General features: G+C 52.9%; 1 protein-coding gene across 1 annotated transcript in view; it reads left to right on the top strand.

Moving 5' to 3' along the window:
* The window catches only part of SLC43A2 (solute carrier family 43 (amino acid system L transporter), member 2), a 35,695-nt gene extending 18,020 nt beyond the window's left edge, over positions 1-17,675 (top strand). Inside the window, exons 7-12 of the mRNA XM_015421903.1 lie at positions 28-174; positions 4,121-4,259; positions 6,429-6,561; positions 7,740-7,813; positions 13,458-13,581; positions 16,489-17,675. Coding sequence (XP_015277389.1) covers positions 28-174; positions 4,121-4,259; positions 6,429-6,561; positions 7,740-7,813; positions 13,458-13,581; positions 16,489-16,638 — 767 coding nt within the window. The 3' untranslated portion in view covers positions 16,639-17,675. The remainder of the gene's footprint in view (positions 1-27; positions 175-4,120; positions 4,260-6,428; positions 6,562-7,739; positions 7,814-13,457; positions 13,582-16,488) is intronic.
* Positions 17,676-23,221: the final 5,546 nt, after the last annotated feature.

Genomic DNA, 23,221 nt, shown 5'->3' with positions numbered 1-23,221 from the left:
CCCCCCCCCTCCCAACCACCCTGGTAGCCTCCCCCTCTTTTATGCAGAGCGTCTTCAGCCCCATCCTGCTACTCAGCCTGATCACCATGTGCATGACCCAGCTGCGGCTCATCTTCTACATGGGAGCCATGAACAACATCCTGCACTTCATGGTGGATGGTGATTTGGGGACAGGTAGGTATTTTGCTGCTTTTTTTTTTTCTTTTGACACTTTGGCTTCGGTGGCTGATGGCCTTGGGCAAGGAAGAACACCAGAGGAAAGCCATCTTGCTTCTGTCCAGCCGCAAAATTCTGGGCAAGATTCTCAGGCTGGAGGAGTGGACAGAATTCCTCACACCACTGGCTTTACTCAGAGTGGATTTTCTTCTGTGGCTGTCTCTTTCGTTTACGCAGTGACCCTGCCTTTGTCACTTTACTGTCATTTTAGTAACTGGTTGCTAATGGATTTTTTCTGTCATTTCGGACAGACCTGTTTTAGTAACCAGCTGCTAGTGGAATTTATTTACTAGTTCATACAAGCCTCCTTGCATCGTATTAGCAAAGCATGGTTGAGCTGCTTTTGAGGGAAACTGCTTTTCCCCTGTTTTCAACCCTTTCGTTGTGCTTCTGAATTACTGTGGTGTGCTGTTTAAAATGTCAGAACCCCAAATGTCTACCTCAGGAGGTGGAGCCAAATGGAATACATCCCTCCTCACACCTGAGAAGAAGAAAATCGTGAAGGGGGACTGTGTAAAATGTCCGTAGCGCTTCCCACATTGCCACTTCCCCCTCTGTCCTTTTTCACCATATGATCTCGGACTTCTTTTAACATTTTGAGTTGAGCGCTATAGCGCTAAACTGCCATAGCACTTCAGTGCTATAGTGGTTTAGTGCTATAGCGCTCACATAGTCATGAAAACCTTAGAATGTTAAAAATAAGTCTGAAGAAGATCGTATGGTGGAAAAGGGCGGGGAAAAGGTGGCACTGTTTGAAATTACCATAGCGCTTCAGAGACGGCTCATCGATGGAAGGTCATTCGCTTTATGAAGCCCCCATCCATGTATCGCTTTACTTGAAATTGGGCCAACATCTATTAACATCCAGTTTAGAATGGTAATGTGAAAAGGGCCAGTGTCTCGTCCAGTTGCATAGGCGAGATTTTGGTTACTCTTACTGGCTGCTTCCACACGAGAGCTAATGAGAACCAGCATGGCAGAGTGAATAGAGTGTGGGATAAGGATCTTGGGAGATCTCGGTTTGCATCACCACTTCTGTCAGGGAAGCTCTCCGGGTGACTTTGGGCCCATCACAAACTCTCAGCCGTTGTAGGAAAACGGAGGAAGGGAGAACGGTGTTCCTAAGCTGTTTTTGAGTCCCGACTTGGGAGAAAAGCGAGATATAAATAAATAGTATAGTGGGAGACCTGGGTTCAAATCCCCACTCCACCCTCAATCTCTGAGTGACTTTGGGCCAGTCATTCTTTCTTTCTTTCTCGGCCTAATTGTGGCTGGTTCTACAAAGGGGTGAGAAGTGGCACCCCACTGTTTATGCATCAGCAAGTGAGGTGGAGATAAAATTGGGACAGGAGAATGTCTTCAGTTTGGCGTAGTGGTTAGGAGCGTGGACTCTAATCTAGGAGAGCCGGGTTTGAATCCCTACTCCACGTGGCAGCTGCTGGTGTGCCCTTGGGTCAGTCACAAGTTCTCTCAGAGCTGTCATCTCAAGAGCAGTCCTCAGAAGAGCTCTCTCAGCCCCGCCTACTTCACAGGGTGTCTGTTGTGGGGGGAGGGACAGGGAAAGGAGATGGTAAGCCGCTCTGAGTCTCCGAGTGAAGGGCAGGATATAAATCCAATCTCTTCTACTTCTTCAGCTTTGGGGAAGAAGGGAGGGATAAAAATATGCTGGACAGATGACCCTTCTTCCATGTTTGGACCATCAACAGAGGTCTTGTTCTTTGTCCCATCACTATTGGTGTGAGCCAGTTTGGTGTAGTGGTTAAGTGCACAGACTCTAATCTGGGAGAACCAGGTATGATTCCCCACTCCTCCACTTGCACCTGCTGGATGACCTTGGGCAAGCCATAGTTCTGTCAGAGGTGTTCTCTCAAGGGCAGTCTCTGTCAGAGCTCTCTCAGCCCCACCTACCTCACAGGGTGTCTGTTGTGGGGAGAGGGAGGGAAAGGAGTTTGTAAGCCGCTCTGAGACTCCAAGTGGAGGGGGGGGGATAAATCCAATCTCTTCTTCTTCTCTTCTTCTTCTTCTTCTGTGTGTGTATGAGAGAGATCCTTTTCTGTATTGGCACCCAGCCACTGGACCTCTGTGCCCTGGGTAGTTTTGGCTGCCTCTTCGTGAGCCTACCAATGCCAGGTCACGGCGATGCCATTTCAGCTCCCTTTCAACCTGGGCTGAACCCGCCTTACGGGCTTTCCGCTTCTGTCCCCCCCTCCCCTGAATGGTTTGCTGTTTTTCGATTTGATCTATTAGATTATTTTTAAGGGTTGATTTAATTTCAGCGCTTCATCCGACGATTATGAGCAGTTGTCTGTCTCATGCACTCCATGGGGGGGGGGGAGCCGTACGCCAAACGTGCTCATAAGGGAAAGACTCAGTCACGCTGCGTCGTTTGCGCCGTGTGGGTGGCGTTGAGATCGGGCTCCCTCGGAGGGGGTGTGAACGACAAAACCGATTCCCTTAGTGAGTGTTGATGCACATAGAGGAACCCCTTCCTCGGGCACAGCCCTGGCAACCTCGGGGGTGGCTTGGAAGAAGAAGAAGAAGAGAAGAGATTGGATTTATACCCCGCCCTTCACTTGGTGTCTCAGAGCGGCTTACAAACTCCTTTCCCTTCCCCTCCCCACAACAGACACCCTGTGAGGTGGGTGGGGCTGAGAGAGCTCTGACACAAACTGCTCTTTTTCAAGGACAGCTGTCCCAGAGCTTGTGACTGACCCAAGGTCACATCAGCAGGTGCAAGTGGAGGAGTGGGGAATCAAACCCGGTTCTCCCAGATTAGAGTCCGCGCACTTAACCACTACACCAAACTGGCTCTTGGGAGCCGCTGGCCTGTCCAAACACAGAGGTGGCCGCTCTCGTTTCTAGCTATGCTTCCAGGCTAGATAACACTAGCGTGGCGATCTCGGAGCCGGGCTGAGCTCTCCTTGAGCTATCTTCCGTCTGCCTTGGGGGAAACCGAGTTGGATGTGAAGGGGGGGGGGTTGTGGGGGGAAGCGGCCGTGCTCCCGAGCTTCGTCGTTTCTGGAGGCGCAAAGCAGAGAGAGCGAGAGAGAGAGAACCAGCCCTCTCTGCTTCCCGGTGGCGCTTTGTGCTGTCTGACTCCCGGCCCTGTATTTATAGCTGCTGGCAGGCTGCCAGCCAGGAAAAGGGAGAAGAGATTACATGAGCTGGTTGTTTTGCAAAAGGCAACCGAGGCGAAACCCATTTGTCTCTTGCGTAGTCAGATCCAGTCTGGGCTTGTTAAATCTGGAATCTGTGCCGCAGATCAGGGGAGAGACACAGTCATGAAAAAAACAGGGAGGTGGTGGGGGGGGGGGCGGCTGAGGCTGAGTCAGGCTCCGAGCAGCTCAAGCAGGGATTCCTTGCGCTCTTCTGGCCAACTCGGAAGGCAAAGGGGAGACCATGAGGATGGGCCCTTCTGTCTTGTCTTGCTGCCTTTGGGTTTCTAGCACTCTCTGGGTGCCGCCGCTGCTGGTGTCCAGCTCTGCTGTCTTTGAAAATTCCCTACTGAGGTTTCCCACCCAGGGTCCAAGCAGCCCGGTTGGGGGTGTGCGTGTGTCTGTATTTATTTAATTCCTTTGTACCCCGCCTTTCTCCTCTAATGGGGACCCAGGTCACTTTACATCATCCTCGCCTCCTCCGTTTTGTCCTCACAACCACCCTGTGAGGTAGGTTAGGCCGAGGGGGCATGTGACTGGCCCAACGACACCCAGCGAGCATCCACAACACAAGTGGGGGTTCGAACCTGGGTCTCCCAGATACTAGTCCGACGTGCTTAACGACTAGCATTTGCCAAAGTTGGTGGGTCCCTTGCCAGGGAGGTGGCCTTGGGCTGCATGTGCAAAGGGTGTGGGTTTCCCTGGAGGGCTGCAGGGGTGATGACGGGTGACCTGTTGTCCCCTTCCAGTCAATCTCTACACTTCCATCTTCGGAGTCCTGCAACTGCTTTGCCTGGTGACGGCTCCCGTGATAGGCTACATCATGGACTGGAAGCTGAAAGAGTGCACGGACGGCTCAGAAGAGGCAGAGGAGAAGGATGCGAGTCCGTACGTAGCTCACCTGGGCATGATCTTATTGGGTTAAATGTAAAGAAAAAAATCTTTTGCTTTGGAAGCACAGAAGGTTTACGCAGAATCCCCAATCCTCTACGTTTCCCGGTCAATAGGAGAATGCTGTTCAGAACGAATGACAAAGATGATCTGACCCCAGTGGTAAGAAGAGAAAGAAATGTTACTTACAAAAATAGAAGTGCATTTTACATGACATATTCATGTAGGAACATTTAACTTATTGTGAAGAGATTAACTTCACAAAGGTTAACTTGCTACAGCCGACAAGCCCCAGGTAAGAAAGGGAGGAGAGGTCTCATATAAGATGAAACAGAAGGTGAGCAATGGCCAAAGAGCCAATTTGGTGTAGTGGTTAAGTGCGTGGACTCTAATCTGGGAGAATCGGGTTTGATTCCCCACTCCTCCACTCGCACCTGGCTGGCTGACCTTGGGCAAGCCATAGTTCTGTCAGAGCTGTTCTTGAAAAAGAGCAGTTCCTGTCAAGAGCTCTCTCAGCCCCACCTACCTCACAGGGTGTCTGTTGTGGGGAGGGGAAGGGAAAGGAGTTTGTGAGCCGCTCTGAGACTCCTTTGGGTAGTGAAGGGCGGGGTATAAATCCAATCTCTTCTTTTTCTTCTTCAAAGTGGCTCAACATCTAACCGACGAGAGGGTGGGGCCAACTGCTCGGTGTACTTGCGCGAGAGAATTCTCTTCACCGTTTCCCTCCCGCATCCTCTTGCATTCAGAGTTAAAATAGACAACAGATCTGGGGCAGCGGCTGCTCTTCTTTATGTGCAAAGTCCCATTAAGTTGCGGCCGACTTAAGGCAACCCCACAGGGTTTTTCCAAGGTGAGAGACCAACAGAGGTGGTTTGCCATCGCCTGCCTCTGCAGAGCAACCCAGGGCTTCCCTGCTTGTCTCCCATCCATGGACTAACCAGGGCCAACCCTGCTTCGCTTCTGAGACCTGATGAGAGCAGGTGAGCCTGGACCATCCAGGTCGGGTTATCCTTCTGGCTAGAGGACTCTAAAAGTCACCACGACCTCTTTCAGTCCCAGAAGTGTAGGGCCAGGAGGTAGAAGCCCAAGGTGGAGCTGTCCAGCAGCTGTCTTCGTTCCCCCTCCCCCCCCCCACATCAGCCCAGAGCAGGAGCCGTGCCCTGCAGAAGAAACCTACTCGCAGGGCAAAAGGCTCCCAAGGGCAGATTGGCGCAAGGTCTAGTCTAACTAGAAGCGGGAGACGGAGGCAGAATCAGGTCACTGTGTCAAGGTTTCCTGTGGAGTCCTGGGTGTGCTCGTGCCCTGTTGACCTAGAAACAAGGAGAGCCTGTGGCTGGGGAAGAGTTTCTGTGTGGCTTTTCGGGCTTGGGCAGCACGACTCTGGGAGTGGCGTGCAGCCAGTGTTCCCTCTAAGCTGAGTGAGTGTGAGCCAGCTCAGTTTCTTTAGCCTCCGGCGCACACATTTTTGTTTCAGCTCAGGAAGGAGGGCCCCAGAGCAAACTAATTGACGCAGTCGCCAAATGGCTCGCTCACACCTTGAATGCCGGGAGCTCACAAAGTAGAATTTTTGCTCACAAGCTTAGAGGGAGCATTGCTTGCAGCCAGTTGTGATATCCTTTCCTTGGAATGCGGATCCCTGCAGAGCGATGGTCCAGGGAGGGCCCAAGCTGGCCTTCCTTACCCCCAAACAATAACAGCCCTTCCCTTGGAGGGGGCTGGAGGGTGAAGACAGGGGCCTGGGCTCGGGGGGTAGGGTTGCCAGGTCCCTACCTTCTGCTGGCAGGGGGGGCGGAGGCTCCCTTCCTGGATGTTCTGGCATTCGGTCAAAAACTTTATGGTACCATAGAGCCGTTTGACCAAATGCTAGAGCGTCTCCCTGGTGACATGCCCGGCGTGATGATGTCATCTCCAGGTGACCTCATCGTGCCAGGCATGCCGGATGCCGGGGAGCTCTTCAGGGGGTGGGGCTCCCACTGCTGGCAGCTGGTTGGCGGGCGGATGGGAGGGCTGGAAATCAGGGGAACCCCTGTCCCCATCGGGGGGATGGCAACCCTATCAGGGGGACAGGGGTCCGTCCTTTCTTGGGAGGGGGGCCGCTGCAGCCGGATGCGCTCTTCCCGCGCCAAAAGCCCCCTGTGGCGACTGTGGCCCTGCTTCCCTTTATAGGGGCGACCAGAAGAAGCAGCCTCGAGACCGGCAGATCCAGAAGGTGGTCAACGCCACAAGGGCCTTTGCGTTCACCAACGTGTTGCTGGTGGCGTTCGGGGTCACCTGCCTGATCCCCAACCTACCTTTACAAGTGAGTAGCATTGGGAGGGCAGCCACAGGCCGAAGGCTCGGGGGAAACAGGTGCACGGTGTAAGTGAGAGCTCGATGGGGAGGGGGAGCTGTGTCCGGGGGGGGGGGCGGCTTCCCAGGCCCTGTTGTGTGCACGCAGTGACTCCCTCTCCGGAGGGCAAGTTCCAGGCGGAGGCTCCCCGTTGCCTTGCCTTTCAGCAGACGGTACGTTGCTGCTCGGCAGCCAGGCACAAAGCCCACCCCGCCCGCCTGCACGCCAGCCTTGCAAGGGCCCGGTCTCTAGCAGAGCACAAAGGCGAGGCCCGTCCTCCGGTCCTGCTTTCTTCCGGGACTCGGTGGTCTGTGCTCTTGAGTCGCTCCCATTCCTTGGAGGAATCACCTGCTGGCCAGGGTGGACAGGGAGACCCCTAGGGAGGGTTGCCAGCCTCCAGGGGGTGCCTGGAGATCTCCCGCTATTACGATTGATCTCCAAGATCCCTTCCCCTGGAGAAAAGGGCGGCTGCTTCGGAGGGTGGACTCTATGACATTCTATCCTGCTGAGGTCCCTTCCCTCCCCAAACCCCCACCCCTCCACCCGCAAGATCTCCAGGTACCTCCCAAGCCAATGTTCCCTCTAAGCTGTGGAGTCTTGTGAGCAAAAGTTCTACTTTGTGAGCTACCGGCCTTAATGTTGTGAGCGAGCGATTTGGCAACTTCATAAATCAGTTTGCTCTGGAGCCCTCCTTTTTGGGCCAAGACAAAAATGTGTGAGCCGGAGGCTAGAAAAACTGTGAGCTTAGAGGGAACACTGCTCCCAACCCCGAGCTGGCAGCCCTGTTCCTAGGCCATGTTGCACTGCCGTGAGCTCCCGGGGGGTGGTGGTGGTGGCAGGGCCCCAGTTTCCACCGGGACGCAAAGGCAAGCCTTGATTCCAGTGCCGGCGCCTTCCTCATGAAGCTCGGTGGCTCTTGAGATCTCACCCTGTGCTCTGCGCCGCCCCTGTCACTGGGAAGAGCCCCTCGCCTGGCTGGTGCTGGGTCGAACGGGGAGGTTCCCTTCAGCCATGTTGCACTACTCTGAACTCTTTGGGTAGGCGGCGGGTGTGTGTGTGTCATCCGATGTGGCCGGATGGGCTGCATGTGCCACCCCACGAGCCCGTCTCACGCTGCCAGCTCAGGGTCCTTTCCCCTTCTCTTCCAGATCCTTTCCTTCATCCTGCACACGGTCGTCAGAGGATTCATCCATTCGGCCATGGGCGGCCTCTACGCAGCTGTGTAAGCCTCGCAGGGGAGCCGTGGGCTGCCTCCCGTTCCTGGGCGCCGAGGGTGGGGGGGGTGGCTTGCTGCCAGCTGCGCCCTTGCGCCCAATTGGGGATGCAGATGTTTACCCCGATTCTGGGTCATGTTTTTTCTCTCCTTCCCCTACCTGGAATGAAGATCAGCTGTGGGTGCTGGAGGCCGGCCCGCTTTTCCCTGGGCGTGTGCTGGCGAGAAGGGCGGTTGACGTGACCCGCCGGCTCTTATCTGCTCCGACCGCAGCCACTGCGTCCCGTGGCTGAGCAAAACAGTTTCCTAAGAACGGGCTCTGCCCTTGCTCTGAACGGGTCAGCGAGACACTGCGCTTTCTCCCTCCCTCCTCCCAGAGTCCTTTTCGGCCAGAAGTATCATTCCCGGGCCAAAAATGTCTTTCGGCGCCCTAGCCTGCCAGTTCTGCTTCCCCTCTCTTGGAACATCACTACCTCTTTTCGACCTTGTGTGTGTGTGTGAGAAAGACCAATCAGTGCACACTTGGGAGCCAGCAGTAGCTTTGCTCTGTTGCGGCACGCCAGAAGGGAGCAGCGCCTCTTCTTTAGTTGCAGGAACGCCTATCAATCGGATCAATGGAGGCTTTGATCTGGCTCCAGCATTTGTTTGTCAGAGTCCAATTAATCATTGCACAACGGCAAGGGAACAAACCCACTCTGAGCTGCTTTCCCAGGCGGTTGTTTTTCGCTGCCAATCTCTTAGCATTCAGCACTTTGCAATCAGTGACGTGTGCGAGAGAACATGTTTGTCCTTCGGAAGGGAAGCTCTCCCTTGGCTGGGGCTTTCTAAGCTAAGGAAGCTCTGGGAGTCGGCCCAGGCGTTGGAGGCGGTCGCCTCGACAGACAGCATGACTTGCGCCGAAATCAGCATGCAGAAACGGGGTAGTGGGCGCAAGTGCATGGCCCCACCGACGCGCCATTGCTGACTCAAGAGCACAGAGTTCCATCCCACGTGGCGTAGGTTCTAGCCGCGTGGCTGGGAGTCCTGCATTTTCAGACATTCCAGATCGTGCTTGTTTGCAAGCCACTGATGGTGTGTAGGTCAGCGATGGGAACGGAACCAGAGGTCATTTCGGGGGGGGATCGCGGGGGATCGCAGTTCCCCCGGGTGAGGTACAGGGGGCGGGGCACATGACACAGCCCTGCCCCCTGCTTCCGGCCGCCCCGCTTCCAGCCCTCATTCAGCCAGGAGGAGGCAGGAGAAGAGGGAGGGTAAGTTGCTTCCTCCCTGCCTCTCCCCACCCCTGCCTGCCTGCCTGGGGCCAGGGAGGGCCTTCGCGGGGCTTCCTTGCACTCCCGCTGGCCTTGCAGGTCCACCACCGGGCCCCTCATGGGGCTCGGCAGTGGAGCTGCAAGGCCGGCGTCGGTGGCCGGGACCGTTGGGGGCGTGGTGTGTGGCCTCATGACACACTTCCGGTGATGTCAGGGGGTGTGGCCTTATGACACACTTCCGGTGATGTCAGGGGGTGTGGCATATGCTAATGAGTTATGCTAATGAGTTCCCCTAGCTCTTTTTCTACGAAACGACCCCTGAACGGAACATACATACTTGTTTCCCGCTGTGTTAGAATTGTAGCCCCAATCTGATCCTAAGCAAACTGACAGGTAACTGAATCCCCGAGAACAAAATTTGAGTACAGTGGTACCTTTTAAGACCCACAAAAGTTTATTCAAAGTATGAGCTTTCGTGTGCACGCACACTGAAACCTTTGTTGGTCTTAAAGGCACTACTGGACTCAAAATTTGTTCTGCTACTTCAGGCCAACATGGCTGCCCTCCTGAACAAATCCTCGAGAGTTAGTGAAGTACACGTGGCTTCTTCTACACAGATGTTTTGCTCTACTTTGGTGTCCTTCTAGTGGCAGCGTTTTCAGAAGCATTCACACAGCCGTTCGTCCTGCTTCTGTGTCCCCCCCCCCATTGTGTAGTGAGCTCTCTCAGACTTGGTTTGATACCTTTTTGCAAAGATCATCACCTCTTTGGATGATGTTTGGACGGGACATCACCCATGTCAGTACCATTCTCCTTTATCACCCCTTGTGTCCACTATCCCTACCCACATTGGAGGGGCTATTTTTGAGCACTGGATTGTTATGACACTCTACCAATTCCTGTTTTGATACGGTGTTATAACAGGGTATCACCAAAGTCTCCTAGTTCCCAGCTTTTTTTAAAAAAAAACAACAACATTAAGTCCATGGCCCTTTTCTTGCGGAGCTAAAAGGGGAAATGTGCAGCTGGTACCTTTTCCGTATAACTGGAACGAAATGGGCTTGGAGACTGGTTTCAGAAACTGAAAGCTGGGAACTAAGTAGATCATGGCAATACATCTTTATAATGCTACAGTGATCTAGCAATTCCTTTGTGTTTTTTTTTTTAAGCCCTCTGTTTTTTTTGGGGGGGAGAAATGGTGCCTACGAGGGGCCGATGCAAGGAAAGTATGGCAAAAACTGCTTTATGAATGCTTTGTGGCCGCTATGAATGCCTCTTTATTCACGGCAGTAGTGAGTGTCCAGAGGAATTCCAAAGGATTGCCTTTGTGCAGAAGCGGGCCACAGAGGGGTGTAAACAAAACCAGCCATGGGACTTGACTGATGGGCACCAATGTCAGTTTCTTTGTCTGTATTGTTGTTTTACTTCTAAGGTTACAGTGGGAAGCCTTGGAATGTTTTGTGTGTAGGACACCTCCCTCATGTTTTGACAGTTCAATCAGGAGTGGGCGCTGCTGTCCTGGATTGCCAAATGTCGGATAGGAACATCTCAGTAGAATTGGGTCAAGGAAACACCCCCCTCCACACACACACACACGCACAATTCTTCAAGTTTCTAGTAAAGGCCAACATCGGAACACCATGGGAGGAGGCAGATGCTGGGGTCCAGAGCTTCCAGCAGTGCCCACTGCCCACCCAAATGCCCTCCTGTCACCCAGCACCATCAGGAAAAGTGCACGCATGTGGCATAGGCAGCTGGAGGAGTGAGTTGGCAGGGAAGGACGTATGGACAGAAAGGCCCATAGGTGAGTGGGAAGAATGAGGAGTGTGAGCAGGGGAACCAGGCCCATAGCTCTGTCTCTGCCCAGCGCCCCACAAAACCCGGATCCGGCTCTGCTTCTAGTCCTTGCGGTCGTTAAAATGATCCTAACAGATCTGGGATGAATTTCTGTTGAAGGCCTAACGTGAAGGAGGCTGAGTGCATGGGATAGAGACAATAGAGAAAAGTCCTTTTCTCCCTTTCTTACCGTACAGGGACTTGTGGGCACTCCATGAAATTAATGAGCACTAGGCTGAGAACAGACACAGGGAAGGACATCGTCACCTAAGGAGTTACTAACACGTGGAATTCACTGCCACAGGAAGTGGCGGCTATAAGCATAGACAGCTTCAAGAGGGGATTGGATAAACACATGGAGCAGAGGTCCATCAGTGGCTATTAGCCACAAGTTATAGATGGAACATTATGTCTGGGGCAGTAATGCTCTGTATTTCTTGGTGTTTGGGGGGCAAGAGTGGGAGGGCTTCTAGAATTCTGGCCCCGCTGGTGGACCTTCTGATGGCACCTGGGTTTGGGCCACTCACTGTGTGACACAGAGTGTTGGACTGGATGGGCCATTGGCCTGATCCAACATGGCTTCTCTGATGTTCTTATTAGTGAAGATTGGACTCCAAGGTATTTTTTGAATGTTAATGTAGAATACTTGTTAAAAAGAGTACACTCACTTGAGCTCCTTTTTCAGAGAGGAAAGTTGCTTTCCCAAGGGCTGAAGCAGCTTGGAGGGGGGATGGCTCATTTCCGCAAGACAGTGGTGGGAAGGAAAGAGTTAAGGAGTGCCCTTCTCTTTTCCTCCTGGGAAAGGCCCCAGCTACATTTTGCAGAAACCATTTAAAAATGTTTACGTCTTCCTTTTTGCTGGGAAACTGGATGCAGACTTGAGTACGAAGCCAAAAAAACAAAAAACACCCTGTAGTTTGACCCAGAATGGGGCAGATATAATCCCTCTTCCTTCCTTCCTGATCTCTTTACCCTAGAGGGACTCCAGCCCGTATCTGGATTGGGTGGAAATGATTAACTAGCTGGGGCTGTCTGGGATGAAGAAGTTAAGCTCTGTGACTTTGACTTCAACACATGCTTGGGCTTGGGGAAATTTGCCACCCAGTGGTTTTAGGTGGCTTTCAATGGATAATTACTATATCGGCAACCAATTTAGCTAATCTGGCTAATGAAACCTCCAGGTCCACAGGCAGTGTACCTGTGAATACCAGTTGCTGCCCTGCTTGTGGGCTTTGTTGGGAGCAGAAGGCTGGGACCCCCTTTGGACGGACCTACCAGGTCTCTTCTTGGGTTATGAGAGAAAGAGGTGGATCCCCATTAGGGTTGCTGGCTCTGGGTTGGGAAATACCTGGATGTTTTGGGGGCGGAGCCTAAAGAAGGTGGGGTTTGCAGAGGGGAGGGACGTCAGTGGGGTATAATACCATAGAGCCCACCTTTCAAAGTGGCCATTTTCTCTGGGGAAACTGATCTCTACCATCTAGAGATCAGTTGTAATCCCAGGATGTCTCCACTTGGATATCCGGCAACCCTAATCCCAAACCAGGATAGGAGATTAAGAACATAAGAGAAGCCAGTGTTGGATCAGGCCCAGGGCTATTTTTGGGCAGGAACGCACAGGAATGGACTTCCGGCTGGCTCCTGAGTTGGCCACACCCAGCAGGAACTCATTAGCATAATAGGCCACACCCAGCAGCAGAAACTCATTAGAATTGGCTACGTTAGGGGTGTGTGACCTAACATGCAAAGGAGTTCCTGCTACCAAAAAACCCTCTGAGTTTTGACAACAAGGTAAACAGAATAAGAAGCAAAAGGTGGGTGTCGCTGGATGACCATACTTCTGGTAACATGGGGGTATGGCCTAATATGCTAACGTGCTGTGCTGTCAAGGGTGTGGCCTAATATGCTAATGAGTGTCTGCTGTTGGGTGTGGCCTATTATGCTATTGAGTTCCTGCTGGGCTTTTTCTACAAAAAAAAGCCCTGATCAGGCCAATGGCCTATCCAGTCCAACACTCTGTCGCACAGTGGCCAAAAATACCAGGGGCCATCAGGAGATCCAGCAGTGGGGCCAGGACACTAGAAGCCCTCCCACTGTTGCCCCCCCAGCACCAAGAATACAGAGCATCCCTTGCCCCAGCCTGAGAGTTCCTACTATACCTTGTGGCTAATAGCCACTGATGGACTTCCGCTTCATATGCTTATCTAATTCCCTTTTGAAGCCATCCATGCTTGTAGCCGCCGCCCCCTCCTGTGGCAGTGAATCCCATGTGTTAATCACTCTGTGGGTGAAGAAGGACTTCCTTTTATCAATTCTAACCCGACGGCTCAGCAGTTTCATGGAGTGCCCACGAGTTCCTGTATTCTGTGAAAGGGAGAAAAGTACCTCTTTCTCGACCTGCTCTATCCCAGGCATAATCTTGTAAACCTCGATCGTGTCACCCCTCAGCCGTCGTTTCTCCAAGCGAAGGAGCCCCAAGCATTTTAACTGAGGGAGTGGCCCTGCAAACGGCTGCAGAGAGTGTGGTGTGGGTGTATTGCTTGGCTAACGTCTCTCCTCGCTTGGAACAGGTATCCCTCGACGCAGTTCGGCAGCTTGACGGGGCTGCAGTCTCTAGTGAGCGCCCTCTTTGCTCTTCTCCAGCAGCCCCTGTTCCTGATGATGATGGGACCCCTGAAAGGAGACCCGCTCTGGGTAAGCGGCCCATTGACTATAAAGGCAGCTTCCAGTGCAGGGAGGAGAAAGACAGCCAGTGGAGGTTAAGGACAGAAATATCCTGTGGAACTCATTGCCACAGGATGTTACTCCGAACAAGGTCTATTGAACTCTGAAGTTCAAATGTGGGCTCAACAGAGATAAGAGGAGGAGATTGGATTTATACCCCACCCTTCACTACCCGAAGGAATCTCAGTGGCTTACAATCTCCTTTCCCTTCCCCTCCCCACAACCGACACCCTGTGAGGTAGGTGGGGCTGAGAGAGCTCTTTGAGAACTGCTCTTGAGAGAACAGCTCTGAAAGAATTTATGACTAACCCAAGGTCACACCAGCAGCTGCATGTGGAGGAGTGGGGGAATCAAACCCGGTTCTCCCAGATTAGAGTCCACGCTCCTAACCATTACGCCAAGCTGGCTGTCCATACTATGAGCTGTATGCCTCATAGCATAGTTGCAGCCGAGGGGACCCACAGTAGCAAGCATTTTTCCTCCAACATGTTTTTCTTCAAAAGTGTATTTGGAAGGTAGTAAGTTTGAGTGGGGAGCTGCGGTGGCTCAAGTGGTTAAGACGCTGAACTGCAGGCTGTGGAAGGTGTGTGCCGCATGACGGAGTGAGCTCCCGTCTCCAGTTCCAGCTCCTGCCTAGCAGTTTGAAAGCAAGAAATTGCAAGTAGATAAATAAGTATTACTTCAGTGGGAAGGTAACAGCGTTCCGTGCGCCTTGGTGTTTAGTCATGCCGGCCACATGACCACGGAAACGTCTTCGGACAGCGCTGGCTCTTCGGCTTTGAAACGGAGATGAGCACCGCAACCCTAGAGTCGGATTTGACTGGCTTTCGAGCAAAGAAACCTTTAGCTTTACCTTTTTTAAGTTTGAGTGGAGGAATTGTGGGGGGGGGGGGGCTTTAACCCTTTTCCAGATGGCCATTCTTATCCTAAAACCCCTTCCAGGTTTCCTTCTCCGGGCGGGGGAGAGTTTGATACCCTTAGACTGAAAAGGTGTGAAGGCTAGAAGGGGGGGGGAGTGTCTAAGGGGGGGGACGGTCAAGCAGTTCTCCCCACCCCCTCTGCTGAGCTTATACTCAAGTCTCTCTGGGTTACTGGGGGGTCAAAAGAAACCAGACGGAGAATGCAGCCACAGGAATTACGTCACTACATTTTCTAAATCTGCAACTCCTCCAGACACTTACTCAAGGTCTGTGCTGTGGAGTCACAACTGGCTTATGGCGACCCCAGCAAGGGTTTTTCAAGGCAAGTGGAAGCCAGGAGTGTTTTGCCCTTGCCTGCCTCTGCAGAGTCTTCCTTGGATGTCTCCCATCCAAGCACTGACCCTGCTTAGCGTCTGCGATCTGAATATATATTAAACAGGCACAGAAACTACCAATATTAGAACAAGTCGTGAAACCCCAAAGCTAGAAGCAGCCCATAAAACACCTAAAAAAGATGGAACCCTTCAAGAGCAATAGTCGCTTAAAGGCGCTTAAAGGATAAATGCGCTTAAAGGATAACAGGGTAGTCTCAAGAGGAAGGGCGTTCCGTAGGCATGGCCCCACCACTGAAAAGCTCTATCTCTGGTCGCTACCCGCTTCACCTCTTGAAGGTGGGGAGGCCCGGAGAGCAGGGCTTGTGAGGAGATTATAGCTGGTGGGCTGGACAATACAGGGGGAGGAGGTGGTCTTTCTAGTACCCTGACCAGTGTTCCCTCTAAGCTGAGTTAGTGTGAGCTAGCTCACAGTTTTTTAGCCTCCTGCTCACACATTTTTGTCTTCGCTCAAGAAGGATGGCTCCAGAGCAAACTAATGTATGCAGCAGCCAAATAGCTCACTCACAACTTTAATGCCAGTAGCTCACAAAGTAGGATTTTTGCTCACAATACTCCACCGCTTAGAGGGAACACCAAGCCATTTAGGAAAGAACTGGAAATCTGAGCTGTGCCCGGAAACAGAGGGGCGGCCAGCGCAGCACATGGGTGATAAAATCCCCGTCTCCTGCCCCCTGGCTATTGTGTTTTGGATCAGTGGAAGATTTGGGAATCGTTTCCAAAGAGAACTGTGCGGGAGTCCTTTCCCTTCTTTTCAAGAGGTGACCAATGCTCCCTCTAAGCTGTGGAGTCTTGTGAGCAAAAATTCTACTTTGTGAGCGACCGGTATGAAAGCTGTGAGCAAGAGACCTTGGCGACCCACAGTCAAAGCAGATGGTCCCTGACCTTGGTGGGACAACCATCTGATTCAGTATAAGGCAGCTTCATGTGTGGAAGGGCTCGGACCCTGGAGGGCGGCTGCCAGTCTGAGTAGACACTGTTGGCCGTGATGGACCAGTGGCCTGATTCAGTGGAAGGCAGCTTCATGTATGTTCTGAAGGAGAGGCTCAGAGCCGAGCCTCTGCCTGGCATGCAGAAAGTCATAAGTACATAAGAGAAGCCCATGCTGGCTCAGGCCAATGGCTCATCCGTCCAGTCCAACACTCTGTGTCACACAGTGGCCAAAAATACCAGGTGCCATCAGGAGGTCCACTGGTGAGGCCAGGACACTAGGAGCCCTCCCACTGTTGCCCCCCCATGCACCAAGAAGATAGAGTATCACTTGCCCCACCCTGAGAGTTCCCATCTATACCTTGTCAGAGGTCCAATCCTTGGCATCTCCAGCTTAAAGGGGCCAGGCAGGAGCTGATGGGGAAGAGCTCCACCAGAGGTGCTGCCAGCCCTGAGTAGATCATACTGTCCTTGACGGACCAAGGGTCTGCTTCACGATAAGGCAATGTCACGTGTGTACCCGGTGTGCCTGGGAGATTCACCCAGACACAGAAGAGGCCTCTCTGGACCGGGCCGGCCCCGTCTGTGCGGGAGAGTCTCTGGTGTCTCTCATTCTGCTTATCTCTGCCTTGTAGGTCAACGTGGGCCTGCTGGGCCTGAGCATGCTCGGCTTCTGCCTGCCGCTCTACTTGATCTGCTACCGCCGGCGGCTGGAACGGGAGAAGCGGCAGCAGGTGGACGATGCCAAACTCTTCCTGAAGAGCAACTCGGAGGCCTTTGTGTAGGGGGCTGCCTTCCGGTCTTCCCCGGCCCTCGCCGCCCGTCTCGTCTCCGACACTCCACCGCCTGCCCACCTCTCCTCTGAACCGCATGGCTCACGCTGTCCTTTGTAAAAGCCACCAAGGCGGGGTGGGGTTGGGGCCGCCGATGCCTCCAGCTTTCTTTTCCCGGCATCCGGTGGAAGCCCCTGGGGCGGGAGTGGCAGCAGGCACTGGAGGGGGGCGGGTTGCCCTGTTGGCGCTTTGCCCTCGCCAAATGCCCTCTCCCTTCTCACCAAGGTACTTGACTGCAGGGGGGGCCTTGTGTCGCCTTTGCTCTTTCCCCCCTGCCACCCCCCATGCCCCGGAGCCTGGCTTCTAGCTGGGTAGGGGGCAGATTCTGTCCTTTCTCCGCCTCCCCCCACCTGCTGGGTCTTCTAGAGGCCTGGAAAGGCTGCTCCTCCCCACGGTCTGCATGACCCTTCCTTTCAGCTCAGCGTTAAAGCCGATCCAGGATGGAGGGCGAGGAGCCTCCAGCGTCCTAAGGCAAGGAGGAGAACGTCTGAGCTTCCCCCTGTGCCAAAAGCCAAGCCCTCCCCCTTCCCCCTATCTGCTGCCTGAAGGGGACTCTTCCCCGTGCCTCTGACTGGTGCACCCTTTCCTTGTTCGGGCCCAGAGCGACAATGTGGGGATTGCTGGGGAAGGGAGTTGCCTCCCCTTCCCCGTTTCCCAGGTGCCGATTTCTGTAGCATTGAGAAAACATAACTTGCCATGCATGTTTGACCGGATGGATTTTAAACTAGAAGAGAGAAGGGGGGGATGGGACGGTGAAAGAGACCCGCGTTTGGAAACCCTGGCTGGACTGGTCCGTGTCGAACTGACGGTGGCGGCGCCCAAGGTCACCCTGCTGGGCTGGGCTCTTCCAAAGCAACTGTGGCTGGGCGTAGAACTGGCACTGACTGGAGACTCGCCGGGGGGGGCAATGCTGCCGCCGCCGCTGCTACTTCCTAGGCCACATGGACACGTTTCTCTGCACAGAGTGGCTGGAGAACCAGCTTCGAAAAGCAATAAATAAGGCTGCGGGGTGGGGGGGAGCACAGAGGGGCAGTCTGACCAGTTTCCTTCTCTCGCGGGGACCCCCCTGCCTGGCGCAGGGCTCTTTCGCTGCTCCTGCCCCACCGAGAAGAGCAGCGTGTACCAAGAAGAGCCACCCGGAGCAAGGAAGGCAAGTGTGGGCAGCAGGTGCTCACAGCTCCTCGGTGCGCTGTGGATTTCCCTACCCCAAGGCCAGAACAGCTGCTGCAGGAACTCAAAGGCAAAAGTGGGAGGGGGCAGACAGAGTTCCATTAATTCTCCGGCCCTGGAAGAAGGTGACTCAGCAGCCTTGCTGGAGCAGCTGCGCCCTCTAGTGTCTCAGGTGGGGAGGGCAGCCTCCGAGGGGGCCGCCGCCGCTCACAACCATCCCGGTCTCTTGTCTTTCGGGACGAACCGCCGTCCGATAGCCACGTGTTGCCTGTCTGTTCTCCCGTCACCTCTCTAATGTAGCTCCTGCCCACATTTGGGGTTGTTGTTTTTTTTAAAAAAAATGGTGTTGTGTTCTCAGTGTATGTGTGTGTTGTTGCTCTGTCGCAAACACAAGGGGGATAAAGGAAGAAGGATCACCCTAGTCCCGAAGGGGTGACACATTCCAGAGACAAAATAATGGGGCCGGTTCCCTTGGGTTGCTGGAGTCTCTTTGCAATATCTGCCTTATTCACAAGTGTACAAGAACTCTTGGCGGTGAGAACCCTTGTGCCTCCCTTCCCAGTTTGGGCCAGTTTGGTGTAGTGGTTAAGTGCGCAGACTCTAATCTGGGAGAACTGGGTTTGATTCCCCATTCCTCCACTTGCACCTGCTGGATGACCTTGGGCAAGCCGTAGTTCTGGCACAGCTGTTCTTGAAAAAGCAGTTCTCTCAGCCCCAGCTACCTCACAGGGTGTCTGTTGTGGGGAAGGGAAGGGAAAGCAGTTTGTAAGCCGCTCTGAGAGTCCTTTGGGTAGTGAAGGGCAGGGTATAAATCTAATCTCTTCTTCTTCCCCCTGCCTGTATTTTACTTGCAGCTCTTAGAGTCTCTTAGAATCATAGAGTTGGAAGGGACCTCCATGGTCATCTAGTCCAACCCCCTGCACGCACGCACACGCACACAAAAGACGCAACCCCCTCCAGGATCCCTGGCCAAACTGGCTTGGAGAAAAATTGCTTTCTGAACCCCCGAAGTGGCAATCAGCATTTCCCTGGGTGTGTAAGAAAGGGCCACAAGAATTAAACACTGAGGCAAACCCTTCCTGCCCTCCCTCTCATGATCTGCCTAAATTCACAGAATCCATATGGCTGTCAGGTGACCATCTGGCCTCTGTTTGAAAGCCTCCAAAGAAGGAGAGCCCACCGCCTCCTGAGGAAGCCCGTTCCATGGAACCGCTCTGCCAGGAAGTTCTTCCTAATGTGTAGCCGAAAACTCTTCTGATTTCTTTTCAACCTGTTGGTTCTGGTCCGACCTGGGACAACATGCAGGTTTTTTTTACATATACTTACCTGTCCTTGTGCTTCCGCTGGATGAGTGACCTCTTCATCTCTGGCTCTAAAGCTCTGTAGGGGCTTCCTGGACAGGGGGGCCAGCAGGAGACCAACGTGTGCCTTACTTGCCATTAAGTCGCTTCTAACTCATGATGGCCTTATGCAGGGCTATTTTTGGGCAGGGGCGCACAGGAATGGAGTTCCGGCTGGCTCCCAAGTTGGCCAGATCATGAATATGACCCAGATCATGAATATGTGCAACCATGAAAGTACCTAGGCAAACACAGCTGTGGAGTTGGGCTCTGTGTGTGTTTAGATGGAGCCTAGAGCAGTTGTTATTCATCAATGAGCGCAGCCCTCCTACCGGGTTTCTCTGAGAACAGGTTGTCTGGGTCACGTTGCCAAATCTGGATTGGGAAGTTCCTGGAGATTTTGGGGGTGGAGCCCGGGAAGGCTGAGGCTTGGGGAAGGGCGGGGCCTCAGTGGTGGATGATGCTACAGAGTTCCCCTTCCCAAGCAGTTCCCCAGGGAGCTGAAGATGGGTTGTTAGCCGCTTTAAAGTGGGATGCCAGCCGATCAACTTGGATGAAAGCCCTGGATTAGGAACTGATGAAAGATGGAATGTCAATCGATGATATTTCTGAGATGGGCAAAACCAAAGTGTTTTCTCTGATCAAAAAGGGAGCCCTGGAAATCGACCATGGTAGTTTGATTCTGAGAATCCGCGGGGTCCGCTCGCCCCTATTTTTTTTGGTCTTTCTTACCCCCAAATCTTTACCCCCTCCTATATGTGCTATCTTGCCATCCCACATTATTGCAGAGCTTTTTGGTGTGCAAGACAGAACATTATGCCTACAATGGTTTTGCAACGGATTTTTGAACAGGCCCTACACTGATAGAATTTGCATGTGCGGCCCTAACAGGATTGATATATCCTTTCACGCCCTGCTGCAATGCAGGTTTTTTGAGATTATGAGGGACTATTATATTAAGCCTTCATTCGACGAGTCATCCCCCTATTCGCTTGGTGATAAGGAACCCAAGATCACTCTAGCAATTGCAAAATTCGTCTCATTCCCTTTAGCCCTTGTATCTAAGAAATACGTTTTCTGCTGCTTAAGATTTGTGAATCAATGCGCTTCTAAGGGTACAGAAGGAGAAGAAAGGGGAACTGATCTCTATAACCTGGAGACTGGTTGTGTTGTAATTCTGGGGGGTCCTTGGCCACTACCTGGAGATTGGTAATCCTTTGTCCTGCTTTGGAAGAGGCACCAGTAGGGACAGTCTTACCCAGGCATTACTGAAGCAGGTGGCCAAACTGGAGGCTGTAGGGAAGGGGGTAAAGGCAAGGCTGTGTGTGGAAAGGTGGTGGGAGATGAGCCACAAAGCCACAGGAGAGGAGACTGGTAGGAGAGAGGGGGTCAAGGTGAAGCCAGAACCTCCCTTTACCCTAATTTGAAGCGCTTCCTGGGGTGAGACTCATAAAAAAAGGGAAACGCCAGAGGGTGCTGTAGACTTTCCAATTTCCCGGGGGGGGGGGCTGGGGCTGGGTCAGAGGCATTGCTTTGCTAGGAGCAAGGGTGGCTCCCGGGGGAGGCTGAGCACCTTCTGAAAATTTCGGTGGGGGCTGAAGCCCCGCCGCCCCCACGAAGATTACGCCTATAGGACTCTGTCCCTGTGCTAACAGAACCCGGCACAATTGTGAAGTGTTTTAGCTGGTTCTCAACAGGTCGTAGACAGTGTTCCCGTTAAGCTGAGTTAGTGTGAGCTAGCTCACAGCTTTTTAGCCTGTGGCTCACACATTTTTGTCTTCGTTCAGGAAGGATGGCTCCAGAGCAAACTAAGTTATGCAGTAGCCAAATCACCTGCTCACAACTTTAATGCCAGCAGCTCACAAAGTAGAATTTTTGCTCACAAGACTCCACAGCTTAGAGGGAACATTGGTCGTAGATGTTCCTACTGGGGTGGTCCTTAAGAAGCCAGAGTAGCAAAGAGGTGTTTCTGGTGGCTGTTGCAGGGTCAGTTGTCCCATTCTGCAGGGGGTGGGATTCAGTGAATGCTGAAGATTATACAGGGAGGATCTGAAGTCTGTCAGAGGGTATGGGGAAGATGAATCCCTTCCATGGGACAAATGGGGGGGATGATGCCCCCCTCCCTTTGGCTGCTTTTAATCTTAAGAAGAAGAAGAGGCTGGATTTATACCCCATGGCCCTTCACTACCCAGAGGAGTCTCAGAGCGCCTCACAAACTCCTTTCCCTTCCCCACAACAGACACCCTGTGAGGGATTTGGGGCTGAGAGAGAAGAAGAGACTGGATTTATACTCCATGGCCCTTCACTACCCAAAGGAGTCTCAAAGCGGCTTACAAACTCCTTTCCCTTCCCCACAACAGACACCCTGTGAGGGAGGTGGGGCTGAGAGAGAAGAAGAGAGTGGAGTCATGCCCCATGGCCCTTCACTACCCAAAGGTGTCTCAGAGCGGCTTACAAACTCCTTTCCCCTCCCCTCCCCACAACTGACCCCCTGTGAGGTAGGTGGGGCTCAGAGAGCTCTTGACAGAAACTGCTCTTTTTCAAGGACAGCTCTTATCAGAGCTACGGCTTGCCCAAGGTCATCCAGCCAGGTGCAAGTGGAGGAGTGGGCAATCAAACCCAGTTCTCCCAGATTAGAGTCCGCGCACTTTACTACACCAAACTGGCTCTCAAGAAGAGGAGGAGATTGGATTTATACCCCACCGTTCACTCAGAGTTTCAGAGCGGCTTACAGTCTTCTTCCCCTTCCCACGACAGGCACCCTGTGAGGTAGGTGGGGCTGAGAGAGCTCTGAGGGAACACTGGCTCTGAGGGAACTGTGACTGACCCAAGGTCACGTCAGCAGCTGCATGTGGAGGAATGGGGAATCAAACCTTGTTCTCCCAGGTTAGAGTCTGCGCTCCTAACCACTACCCCAGACTGGCTCTTAAAAGACCATAAATGATCCAAACTGTAGGGTTACCAGGTATTGTCCAGCTGGGGCCTGGGTTGTATGTAGCAGTAATAACTGGAGAGCTGTCTCACCTGCTGGGAAGTGTCAGGTGAGGGACAGCAGTAACCTGTGCAAGTGCCAAGGAGCCTATAGAGCTGAAGAATGCTTTCAGCCCGAAGACCCTGTACGTCCTCTGCCTGTTTTACAAACACCCCTTCCCTCTAACGTTAACGTGGGGGGGGGAGTCCTGGCCCACCTGCTCTCATCCCTGCCCTACTGTTTGCTGGAGTGCTTGGTTCTGGGCACTGCATTTTGGACCAGTTCTTTGGTGAGAAGGGCAAGGCAAACTCATGATGTAGTCTCAGGCATGCTAGTTTTGGTAGCCCCGCAAATACACTGTTAAGGACAGTCTTGCTGGCCAGCCTCCCAAGGGTAGTGCAAGATGCTGACACTGGCATGTCTCTGTGTGTGTTATGTGCCATCAAGTTGTTTCTAACTTACAGTGACCCTAAAGTTGCTTCTAACTTACGGTGACCAGTGTTCCCTCTAAGCTGAGTTAGTGTGAGCTAGCTCACAGTTTTTTAGCCTCCAGCTCACCCATTTCTGTCTTAGCTCAGGAAGGACGGCTCCAGAGCAAACTAATTTATGCAGTAGCCAAATCGCTCGCTCACAACTATAAAGCCAGTCGCTCACAAAGTAGAATTTTTGCTCACAAGACTCCACAGCTTAGAGGGAACATTGTGATCCTATGAATCAATGCCCTCCAAAATGAACTACCGTTCACAGCCTTGTTCAGGTCTTGCAAACTGAGGGCCCTCCTGGCTTCCTTGATCGAGTCCATCCATCTCATGTCGGGCCTTCCTCTTTTCCTGCTGCCTTCATTCCCCCCCCTAGAATTATTTTCCTTTCCAGTGATTCTTGTCTTCTCATGACGTGACCACAATACAATAGCCTCAGTTCAGTCATTTTAGCTTCTAGGGAGAATTGAGGCTTGATTTGATCTAGAACCCACTTATTAGTTTTTGTTGGTCACCCCTGGTGTCCGTAAAACTCTCCCCCAACACTATTTCTTAATGAATCATCTCCCCCCCCC

The sequence above is a fragment of the Gekko japonicus genome, unplaced genomic scaffold (assembly GCF_001447785.1).
Source record: "Gekko japonicus isolate JY-2015 unplaced genomic scaffold, Gekko_japonicus_V1.1 scaffold21, whole genome shotgun sequence".
NCBI classification, from domain to species: Eukaryota; Metazoa; Chordata; class Lepidosauria; order Squamata; family Gekkonidae; genus Gekko; species Gekko japonicus.
This window is presented reverse-complemented; position numbering and strand designations above follow the sequence as displayed.